This window comes from Mesoplodon bidens (genome assembly GCF_964165515.1).
Source record: "Mesoplodon bidens genome assembly, chromosome: 5".
Classification (NCBI taxonomy): Eukaryota; Metazoa; Chordata; class Mammalia; order Artiodactyla; family Ziphiidae; genus Mesoplodon; species Mesoplodon bidens.
The window spans coordinates 100,741,672-100,754,356 of record NC_138161.1 but is presented as its reverse complement, the minus strand read 5'-3'; the positions used below and the strand labels follow the sequence as shown (position 1 = coordinate 100,754,356).

At 36.9% G+C, this 12,685-nt stretch overlaps 1 protein-coding gene across 4 annotated transcripts in view; it reads right to left on the bottom strand.

Annotated features, from left to right (window-relative positions):
* VPS8 (VPS8 subunit of CORVET complex) overlaps positions 1 to 12,685 on the bottom strand; it is a 299,498-nt gene that overhangs the window by 151,053 nt on the left and 135,760 nt on the right. For all 4 annotated transcript variants that reach the window (XM_081234582.1, XM_081234581.1, XM_081234583.1 and 1 more), the window contains 3 exons: positions 12,394 to 12,466; positions 11,992 to 12,111; positions 3,490 to 3,561 (listed from right to left, as the gene is read on the bottom strand). In XM_081234582.1, coding sequence (XP_081090708.1) covers positions 3,490 to 3,561; positions 11,992 to 12,111; positions 12,394 to 12,466 — 265 coding nt within the window. The remainder of the gene's footprint in view (positions 1 to 3,489; positions 3,562 to 11,991; positions 12,112 to 12,393; positions 12,467 to 12,685) is intronic.

Below are 12,685 nucleotides of genomic sequence, written 5' to 3'. Positions count from 1 at the left end.
ATACTTAGTGAAGTAGTTCAGAAAGACAAATATTATATGATATTACTTATATGTGGAATCTAAAAAATAATACAAATGAATCTATACATAAAACAGAAAGAGATTCACAGATATAGAAAACAAACTTACGGTTACCTATGGGAAAAGGGGGTGGGGGGGGTCAATCAGGAGTATGAGATCAATGGATACAAACTACTATACATAAAACAGATAAGCAATAAGAATTTACTGTATAGCACAGAGAACTATATTCAGTATCTTATAATAACCTATAATGGAAAATAACCTGAAAAAAATATATATATATATAAAAAACTGAATCACTTTGCTGTACACCTGAAACTAACACAATATTGTAAATCAACTCTACTTCAATTAAAATATATATATATACAAGAGCACAATTCACCAACAGTAAGAGTTTAAGTACTTCATGGAGCTTTATTTCCTTCATTTGGATCATTCTTCCAACTTAGTACAGTTTTATTTTTTTTAATTTATTTATTTTTATTTATTTTTATTTTTGGCTGCATTGCGTCTTTGCTGCTGCGTGTGGGCTTTCTCTAGTTGCGGCGAGTGGGGGCTACTCTTTGTTGCTGTGCGCCAGCTTCTCATCGCGGTGCCTTCTCTTATTGCGAAACACGGGCTCTAGGTGTGCAGGCTTCAGTAGTTGTGGCTCATGAGCTCCGTAGTTGTGGCTCGTGGGCTCTAGAGCACAGGCTCAGTAGTTGTGGCACACGGGCTTAGCTGCTCCGTGGCATGTGGGATCTTCCCAAACCAGGGCTCGAACCTGTGTCACCTGCATTGGCAGGTAGATTCTTAACCACTGCACCACCAGGGAAGTCCCTTAGTACAGTTTTAAATTCGAATTCTAACTCAATCAACTTGCAAACATTTCTTGAACATCTACCAGGTTGCAGGCATCGTGCTGGACATGTTTCTGTTTCTGGGCATGTTAAAACAATGACCAAAAAAAAAAAAAAAAAAATCCTTACAGTTGCTACCTACAGGAAATTCATTCCAGGTAGGAAAATATACATGTAAACGATTACTATAGTGTGCCAAGTGTAGCATGAAGTGTTACATGAACACAGAGAAGAGGCAAATAATCAAACTGGAAGTGTGAGAGAGGGTTCTAAAAGTTTCTCATGGATAGTATTTGAGTTATGTCTTAGAAAATGGCTAGGAATTTGCCAGGTAGGGAAAGGGAAAGAAAAGGCATGGTGGGATAAAAGAAAACTCACACAAAGAACACAAGCTGTAAAGGTGACAGAGAAAGTTCACTGAATTCCAACAATTTAAAACTGTTGAGAAGGGAGTCCCCTGGTGGCCTAGTGGTTAGGATTCTGGGCTTTCACTGCCATGGCCCAGGTTCAATCCCTGGTTGGGGAACTGAGATCTTGCAAGCTGTGCAGTGTGGCCAAAACAAACAAAAAACAAAATAACAAAAACAAACAAAACTGTTGAGGAGTTCATAATACAGAATGGTGCGGGGGGGAGTGGTAAGGAGGGTCAGAGAGGGGAGCAGTTATAGAGAAGTAGTCAGGGACCAGAAAATATAGAAGCATCTTGGATGTCGTGTTAAACAGTTTAGATGGGTATGGCAGAAACTAATAGTTGTGCTCCAACATCTGTTCCTTCCTTCTAATTTAGAAACAGAACTCCTCATTTTTAGCTAAACACATGGCCACCCACAAAATAGAGTACATTTCTCAGTCTCTCTTAGCATCTAAGGGGCCATATATCTAAGTTCTGATCAACATGATATAAGCAGAATTGCAGTACACAACTTCTAAAAAATTTTCTGAAAGAAAGAACACTTTCTTCTTCATCTCTTTCTGCATTCAGGCTGGCTAGAATGCAGAGGTGATGGCTGGAGCCTCAGCAGCCATTTTGGGCCAAAAGACACAAACCACATACTAAGAATAACAGCAGTAAGACAGAAGGATTGTACATCACTGATAAGTTTGTGAAGCTACTCTACTAGATCAGGTTGCCTACCCTCCAGACTTACAGGAGAAAACTAAATTTCCATAACAAGCTATTATTATTTTGAACTTCCTCTCACAGCAGAACTTAATTTCAACTGAGCCAAGGGGGAGCCATAGAAGAATATTAGGTAGAAGAGAAGTAAGATCATGAATTAAAGAAGGACAAGAGGGGCTTCCCTGGTGGCACAGTGGTTGAGAGTCCGCCTGCTGATGCAGGGGACACGGGTTCGTGCCCCGGTCCGGGAAGATCCCACATGCCGTGGAGCGGGTAGGCCCATGAGCCATGGCCAATGAGCCTGCACGTCCAGAGCCTGTGCCCCACAACGGGAGAGGCCACAACAGTGAGAGGTCCGCGCACCACCAAAAAAAAAAAAAAAAGGACAAGAATAAGACCATTTGGGAAGGTATTTTGGAAATCTAGGTGAAAATTCTCCATACTAGCCACCTGGATCAAACTGGTATTATTTGGGAGCTTAGCAATTCTATTTTCTTATTCATCACTGCCTATCTTACAAGGTCAGTAAATAGCTCAAATGAGATCATGTATATAAATGAGCTTTGAAAATTATGAAGAACTATTATAAATGTAATTAATGCATTAATGTTATACACAACTAGAGAATATTTTAATTTTAGTCTCTTGTCCAAAATAATCTAAAAGTTACTAAGAGGATGAAATCTCCATTTTATGGCCAAGTGAACAGGACGAAAATTCTAAGCTTTCAACTACAAGAAGAAACTGGCGTGGCTGAAGCTGTGCAGATGGACAGAAAAGGAATCATTCACTAGCAACAGTATGAATCTCAAAATAGCTTTCAACTGAATCTAGTTAGATTTAGATTGGGATGATCATCTCTGTGTGCCTCAAATCATTCTTAAGTGTCACCATCATCTCAGTTCCATGGCAAAACTATGTATGGCACTACCGTAGCAACACAGTGGTGTTGGTATGAGACAGAAGGAGACCCTTTTTTTTTTTTTTTGGCGGTACACGGGCCTCTCACTGTTGTGGCCTCTCCTGTTGCGGAACACAGGCTCCGGATGAACAGGCTCAGCGGCCATGGCTCACGGGCCCAGCTGCTCCACAGCATGTGGGATCTTCCCGGACCAGGGCACGAACCTGTGTCCCCTGCATCGGCAGGTGGGCTCTCAACCACAGCGCCACCAGGGAAGCCCCAGAAGGAGACTCTTCACATTAATTAGTTCTCAAAGCATTCTGAAGTTAGTCTCCATTACTGAATGTAATCATACTAATATAGGAATTATCACAATATGCATTTCTCAAGAGTAGCACTCTGTAGCTGAGACACATTATATTTTTTGAACGAATGCTTTGTCTTCAAAAGCTGAATAAAGTACTAAGACATCATAATAAAATTTTTAAATGATTGCAACATATTACTTTATTAAACAAGATTATTTTAGAACTTGCTATCAAATAATTCAGTTTTCTTTATATAAACATCAATACAAAGACATATATTCTTTGAATACTTACTTTCAACAAAATATCCACAATACGTTGTTGATATTCTACAGCTTGCTTGTCATTTTTAAAATCTTCAAAAGTCTGAAAGGGAAAAAGAAATTTTTAAAAAGTAAGTATTATTTGGAAATTTTAGAAGTTAACAAGATATTAAATTCTTGTTAATAGTCAGGTAAATTCCAAATAAGGTAACCACTCCTCATCAGGCTTTTCCTGATATATCTTTAATAAGTTATTTTTAGTGAGTTAAATAGAAAGCTACAGTATTCAATATTGCATAGTATTCTGAATAAATAAAAAGTATAAACATATAGTGATTATTATATAACCAAAAAGTGACTCAGGAAAGGAAGGCAAAGTTTACAGGCAACAAAAAAGAAAGAACACTAATGGCAAGAGGCACTTTGTGAGCAAGGGTTTGAAAAGGATGAAATACATGTTACATGCTCAGCCATCATTCCGTCCATGCTATTTGGAAATAATAACTGAAATACAGTTTGTTAACTGTCATGAAAAATAATTTTCATGATTTCCATGACAACTTGGAAAAAATGATGCTCAACAATAGGTATTTTTAAAAATTATTATGGTAGAACTGTCACAATGTTAAAAACCTCAAGGATACATACAAAGAACAGGCATTCAATTTTCAAAACACTGCCAAGTACAGCATTTTTGATTTTATGCCCTTGCTCAAGTACAGCCAAATATATTTTGAATAGAACAAGCACCCACGTATATGACAGCACCAGATTCTGAAAATACCTAGAAGCTATAGGATGCATATATGAAGAAATTGAAATTATATTCACTATAAAAAAATTTAAATGAAAATATTTACTGAATAATAAGCATGATGAAAGACTTGAAGATCTGCCTATGGTTTTCACTTAGCACATTTGGCCCTTAGTAATGTTTAAATCCACACAGCAATAATTTATTGCTTACGATCCTGAAGCAAAAAAACAGACTACATATTGTCCCAATAGATTAACAAAGAATTTCAAAGCCACAAACTTTCAAGACTACATCATAGTTACATTCAAACCAGAACACTTGCTGTTCTTTAAATGGGCCCTGAGCTTCCCCAGCTTCTCCAAAGTACCTCGGCTCGTGCTGTTCTCTTACTAGCATGTCCTTCCTTCCCTTTTCTTGTCTGACACACAGTAAGCACTTTAATCAACGACTAGTGATTTGTCCAGTTAATTACAGAGGAAAATAAAATCTTTAAAAAATATTTCTTCTTCAACTAGAATGCTTTCCTGACAGTTAGTTAAGAAAAGCTTAAATGAGTTACCTAGGGGACTTGTAGGAACTCTTAATATGGAAAGCTCAAACAGAGGGTATTTTGATGCTTACATGGGTTAAATATGACCTGGCCTGAAGACAGAAAGATGGTCTAGAAAGTCTCTCAGTTCTAAGGTTTATGAGAACAACAAACACGCACACACTCACACAAATGCACACACACCCTTCCCAGGGCGTGTGGCCAAAATGAGATGTCACTCTGCCGTCACAGAGACAAGGTACTATCTGCTAATACAACTGCTATTCAACTAAACACAAAACCACGGAGAATTAACATATGTATTAAACAACTACAGCATTGACAGCAAGTAAAAAAGAATTTCCGTATCCACTTTCCTTTTGGCGGCATGTATTCACTGCTTTGAAACACATATTGCAAGTTTACTTCTGTAAACATAATTAAGTGGTGATATACTTTCTTATGAATGTTGTGATACACATAATGACATATTTTAATTGTAGTTAACAGCTGCCACCAAAATGGCACATTTATGTTAAAACATTATCATTCCACAAAGATGCTTCTAATTATACAATGCTTGTTAGAGGAATAACATGCAAAGATGTCCTAATGGAGAATGACACGGTTTGTGAAGTGCAAAGGTAGACCTAAAATTCAAGTCCAAAGTCACCTGTGAATTTGGTCATAAAAACTTCTTTCTGTAGCCCCTTAAAAACTATTATAGGGTTTCTGTAAGATAATGATAGTTGGCTAAAGCCTGATCCAGGGGTCAAGAAACATTCTCTGTAAAGGGCTAGAGAGAAAATATTTTAGGCTTTGTGGGCTACATGTGGTTTGTACGACATAGTCTTCTTCTCTTTTTATAACCTTTAAAAAAAAAAATACTCTTAGCTCACACAAGCTAGAGGCCAAATGGAGCTGGATTTGGTCTACAGACTATGGTTTGTCAACCCCTGACCTAATAGCTTCACACATCTCCCAATAAGATCCGTGTATGTAGAAAAGAACAAAAAGAATCACCCAACCCAGGCTAATGGGAAAACCAGAAGGACAACAAATGTTACATACTTCAACTTATATAAAAGTGGGAAAGTAAACATCCCAAATTAGCAAAGTTGGCTCCAAAGCCCATAAAACCAAAAAGAGGTCAGGATAGAACTGGGTAGAGGAAAGGAGGGTGTGACGAGGTTTCAGTAGGAACAGAATACCTATAATATCAAATGGAATTCACCTCCAAAAGAAAGGGGAAATCCACCCTGGGTGAGGAAATAATGAGGCCACATCTGCAACCTGGTGGATCAGCACACTGGCTAATAGGAAGAACAAAGGAAGAGGTCTGGAAACTATGCATCGGAGGCCTTGGTAAGATACAGCTTTTAACATAGAAAAGGGAATGGAGAGATATTCCTTGGAGCCTTGTGGTAAAGAAGAAAGTGGCTCAAGATAAAGGTCCTAATAAAACAAGAGACTGTCAAAGACTGAGAAGATAGGCTATCCCCAAAACACACTATTTATTTAAAAAATTGCACTTGGTTGTAGCAAATAAAGAAGGTACTTGAATGCGGAAAATAGTATGTAATTTTCCCCCACCATCCAACAAGGTCACCTATTATTGCTAGTCCAGAAAAACCCAACATAAAAAAATGACAATAAAAACAGCAAATGAAGGCACTCAAGAATAAAACAAAATAAAAACTAGTCACAAGATAGAAGTAAACTATAACAATATCCCAACATATATGAAATATATTTAAACATACAATTGCAGATTTGAAAGAACATCACAAACCATAAATTTAAGAACTCATAAAAGGAATGAACAAAGAGCAGGAAGATAGGAAATAGCAGCTAACTGAACTCAGGCAAAAACTGAAAAAAAAAGTCATCTCAGAAATGAAGACAGAATTACAAGCCACCAAAGGGAGAACAGATATGACCAAAAGCACTATAAAGAGAAATAGAGAGTGTAAATGAAAAGAACCAAGAAAATGAAATTAAATAAAGAAGGAAATAAAAGAGAACAAAAAAAGGTGATAAATACAGAGGATAAAGAAGATACAATATACAAATAAATGGAGTTTTTGAAGATGAAGTACAAAATAATGAAGCAGAAAAAGTATTTAAATCTATGTTCAAGAAAACTTCTTTAAATAAAAAGACTCGAATTCACATACTTGAAAAGGCCCACAGTACATATATGGCAAAACTGACCCAAAATAGTCAATTCTGAATAATACCTTAGAGTTAAAATATTAGTCTTTAAATATAAGGAAAAAAGTATTCTGTCCTCTAGGAAAAAAGATTAAGTCCTTGGGAAAGTTAAAAAATGTCAGGTTGACATCAGTTTTCCTTATGGCAGTATACAAAAGCAAGGTAAGTGGGAGGCAAGTGTTATTTTACTTTATCAAGAATTTTAAATTGTACAATAGTAGAGAAACATTACATTGAATCCTTATCACTCAGAAAACTACACTGAAAACTATAAAATATTACTGAGAAAAATTAAAGAAAACCTAAATAAATGGAATAGTATACCTTTTCATGGGTCACAAAACTCAGTATTGTTAAGATGTCTATTCTTAAATTGACTAAACACTGAACACAATCCTAATCAAAATCCAGGCAGGCTTTTGTAGAAATTAACAAGATAACTCAAAATTCATATTGAAATGCAAAAAAAAAAAAGAAACCCCAAAACTACAAAAGACAATGTAATTTTGAAAAAGAACAAGAACATGGAAGAGCTAACATAATGTGATTTTCATACTCATTATAAAGCTACAGTAATCAAGGCAGTGTGGTACTGGCATCAAGACAAACAGACCAGTGGCATAGAATACAGTTCAGAAGCAGACCCACATATACGCAGATGATGCATCTTTGACAAAGTACAAAGACAACTCAGTAGAGAAAGGACAGTCTTTTTGTCAAATGGTGCTGTAAGAGTTAGATATCTATACGCAAAAAAAGAAAGAACTTGCATCTAAACCTTGTACCACACGCAAAATTGTCTTCAAAATGAATCACAGATCTAAATGTAAAACCTAAAACCATAAAAGTTCTCACAGAAATACAAGAGAATATCTTTGTGACCTTGGGTCAGGTCAAGATTTCTTAGATACGGCACCAGAAGCAACATCCATAAAACAAAACTAATAAATTAGACTTGATCAAAATTTAAAACTTCTGCTATTCAGAACACCTTGTTAGGAGAATGAAAAGACAAACTACAGACTGGGAGAAAACATTTGCTAAACTTACGTAATCTGATAAAAAACATATATTAAAAAACTCTCAGAACAAGAAAACAAACACAATTTTTAAAAATAGGGGGAAAATCGGCAAAAAAAATTGATATTTTCAACAAAGAGGATATATGGATGGCAAACATAACTCCTATGCTAATATATTTTAATGAAAAGATGTTTAATATTATTTGTCAGGAGGGAAATATAAATTAAGACCACAATGAGATACCACTATACACCTATTAGAATGGTCAAATTAAAAAGATCAACCAGGGACTTCCCTGGTGGCACAGGGGTTAAGAATCTGCCAGCCAATGCAGGGGACACAGGTTCGAGCCCTGGTCCGGGAAGATCCCACATGCCGCAGAGCAACTAAGCCTGTGCGCCACAACTACTGAGCCTGCATGCCACAACTACTGAAGCCCATGCGCCTAGAGCCCATGCTCCGCAACAAGAGAAGCCACCGCAGTGAGAAGCCTGGGCATCACAATGAAGAGTAGACCCCACTAGCTGCAAGAAAGCCCACGGGCAGCAACGAAGACCCAACGCAGCCAAAAATAAATAAATAAATAAATAAATAAATAAATTTATATATTTAAAAAAAGATCAACCATACCAAGTGTTGGAGAGAAGATGAAGAACTGATACTCTCATACACTACTGGAATGTAAGCTGGTAGAACCACTTTAGAAAAGTCTTGTCAGTTTCTTCTTAAGTAAAATAATACACTTAACAAATGACCCAGCAATTCCATTATTTGGTATTTACTCAAGAGAAATAAAGATATATGTCCACACAAAGGCCTTTATGTAAATATTCATAATAGCTTTATTCATAATAACTTAAACTGGAAACAACCCCAAGGACCAACTATTGGTGAATGGATCAAATTATATATCCATAAAATAGAAAATTACATAGCCATAAAGAGGAACAACTTATTGGTATAAGCCACAGCATGGATAAGTCTCAAAAGCATTATTTTAAGTGAAAGAAGCCAGAAAAAACTACAAAGTATATGATTCTATTTAAATAACATTTTAGAAAGGCGAAACTATACTGTCACAAAGCAGACCAGCAGTTTCAAGGGGCAAGGGACTCAGTACAAAACTGCAAGTGACCTTTTGTTCTGTATCTAGATTGTGGTAGTGGCTACAAGACTGCATATGTCTGTCAAACTCTTCTCTTGAAATGGATGAATTATATTTTGTATAAACTGTACCTCAAGAAAGCTAAATTTAAAAACCTCATTTGAAAAAATATTACAAAATTTTTAAAAGTGGGAAAATATGATTTAAAAGTCTGTCATCTAAATTCTTTTCTGCCTCCCTGAAAATGTTCTTTTTATTAAGGTATACTAATTAGGAAAGTCATATGAGTAATCAATTATGGTAGACATAATAGGCAGTGAATCTAGAATTTAGGATCCTACATCTTACCCATTTCTCCAGCTGTAATACTTGGGAATGCAGCCAACCCCTGATGCACACACACAAGGAAGCCTCCACTTGTCTTTTAGGCATTTCAAGTTCATTAAGTCCAAAAGAGAGCTAATTTTCTACCTCTACCACACTTCACCGTTACTTTGCACCACCACCAACCCCAACCCATCCCTCTCCCAAGAAACCTGTTTCTCCTCTGATTTCCTGTTGAATCCACATGTAAACCACTATACATCCAGTTTACCAGGTCAGAAATCTAAGAATCTTTGATGCTTCCCTATTTGTCTTATCTTTCACATCCAACTGTATATTAAGCCCTAAATCTTAGGCTGATTTGTCTCCTAAAATATCTTTCAAATCCTTTCATGTCTTGGTTACCCCCACTGTCACTGCCCCAATCAAGCCACCATTACCTTCTATCTAGATTACCACAAAATTTTGCTAACATCTTCCTGTCTCCCATCTTATCTTATTTCAATCCATTTTCCATTCAACAATCAGAGGGAATTTTTCTAAACTACAAATCATGATATTTTTCTACCTAAAAGGCTTCAATGGCTACCTGCTGCTCTAGTATAAAGTCCAAACTTCCTACCATGGATAACAAAACTCAGACTCCACCTAACTCTCTAATTTCTCTCTCTGCAGGCTTCCTTACACTTAAAGATGTGGCCATACTGAATTTTTTCAATTACCTGAACACACATTGCTCTGTCTTATTTCCAGGCCTTTTTACATAGTCTGTCTTTCTGCCTAGAATATTTTTCCCTATCCTTAACCTAACTTCTACATATCCTTTGAGACTCACCATGGACATCATTTCATCCAAGACACCTTCCTGAACCCTCCATTAGATTCCCCTTCTAAGTGTTCTTACAGCATCCTGCACTTCTCCAGTGACACATCTTACACTGTGCTATAATTAGTTATCTACAAGTCTGGATCCTCTTCCTCCACAAAGGCAGGGTTTATATCCTGTCAGCCCAGGGTACACACCCAGTTAGTACGGTACAGGTGATATATTTGACACTCAAATATTCGTCAAGTAAATGACAGAGATTTTATTGCAACCTTACAATCAATGCCAATATCATAATTCAGACATGAGCATAATTCCAATCTTCAGTGCTACCACAGCCCTTCAAAACAGGAAAATTAGGTAAAATTCTTTGTTGCTCTCTATCATGCTTTCTGAACCCCAGCCCCACCACTTCTTGTTTCTTTTATCCTACATGCCAGACACTAAGTACCCTTATACTCTATTCTGGGCATCTAAGGTCTCCTAAACCAACTAGATCTGACTTCTCTTTTTTAATTAATTAATTAATTAATTAATTTTATTTTTGGCTGCATTGGGTCTTTGTTGCTGCACGTGGGCTTTCTCTAGTTGCGGCGAGCGGGGGCTACTCTTTGTTGCGGTGCGCGGACTCTAGGTTTGCAGGCTTCAATAGTTGTGGCATGTGGGCCCAGTAGTTGTGGCTCACGGGCTCTAGAGTGCAGGCTCAGTAGTTGTGGCACACAGGCTTAACTGCTCCACGGCATGTGGGATCTTCCCGGACCAGGGCTTGAACCCATGTCCCCCGCATTGGCAGGCGGATTCTTAACCACTTCACCACCAGGGAAGTCCCTAGATCTGACTTCTAAGTTTCTTTTCCCTTCTTCCTATGCTATTAAAGTTACTACTTCTGAAATCAGATTTTCAAATTAAACTAATGCAAAATATGATATGAGTGGGATCTCAACCTTCTCACAGGCATTTTTAAAAATTATAAGTTTATTATTCAACTTACAAAAGTACTATATGCTCATTAAATAAATTTACCCCATCTCACACAGTTAATCTCTATTAATATTTAGAAGTACTTCCTTCCTGTTTTTTCTCTCCAAATATTGTACACATACAATATTTGGTTTTTTAATAATTTGTGAGCCTGCTGCTTCACTAAACACTAAATGTAAGTGCTGTCCATATTATCAAAAGCTTTTTAGAAAACAACTACAATATGATTTAATTGGGAAAGTATATCATGTGTTATATAATTATTCCCCTGGGGGCATTTTCACAGAGACTCTGGCTCACCCAAATCCATCTTTAATAAAACATGTACAAGGATGCTTTTTCAGCAAGCTTCCACGTTCCACTTCAACTCCAGTTACTTCTACTATCATCACCACCACATGTCGTTCAGAGCAATCTTCCATATTTAGTACACAAACTAACAATTTATGAAATCAAGGATGTACCACATCTAACCCTGCTTTAACTTTTTAATAAGGATGTGTCAGAAAGAGACAGAGAACAGAGACAGACAGACAGACACAGAGAAACAGGAAGGGAGAGAGTGGAAGGAAGGAGGAAAGGAAGGGTAGAAGGGAGAAAAACAATTAGAAAATATGGGTGGCAAAACAAAATTAAACATTTGAAACCTTGCCTTACTGCTAGGGCATAAAAACTGTACGTGCATAAGGACTATTATTTGTCTTTCTTTCTATTAGAAAAAAATTATCACCCTGACTCCTTTTAAAAATACCTTAGAATCGTATTATTTCTTACCAGTGCCAGTACATTTAGAAATTCTCTTGTGTCAAAATGTAGCAAAGTCCGTATATAGGGATAGATTTCTTCCTCAGGGGGAGCTTCTGTTGAATGCAGGCGAATTAAAAATTCAAAAACCTACAAGTTGAAAAAAAAAGGTGATTATTTTCTCACCTTACAAAGTATCTTGCTGAAGCAATGATTCCCATTTGGATAAAATAAAAGCAGGTTGAATTTACTTTAAATTGCCACTGTGTTATAACTTCTCTAACCTCTCTCAGCTATAATTACTGGCTTCAGTGATAGAATGTAGCCTCTCTCCTGTCACAGCTGATAACTCCTGACCCATGTGTAACCCTATTACAATTTGCCTTTATTGCATTTTAACAAGAGTAAAACCACTATGAAAATAGCACCAACCTGGTTTTTAACCAAGGGAACAAGATCTTCGGGGATGTCACCAAGGGGATAGGCACGACCTGCTAGACAACAGCTAGAAGAGAAGAAAGAGAACAGATTTGGTGATTTATAATAGGCTAAATAACTTTCTGGGAACACATTGTTTCTCAAACCCAAGATAGTAGTTTGAAGTTTAAGCAAGCTCAGCTTTTGTCAGTTAGGTCAGGTCCAAGCCCAGATCAAGATGATAGCCAGTTCAGAAAATGTGGGCAACAGAGATGGTGGTGAAATAACACACCCTGTAACTGAGTAA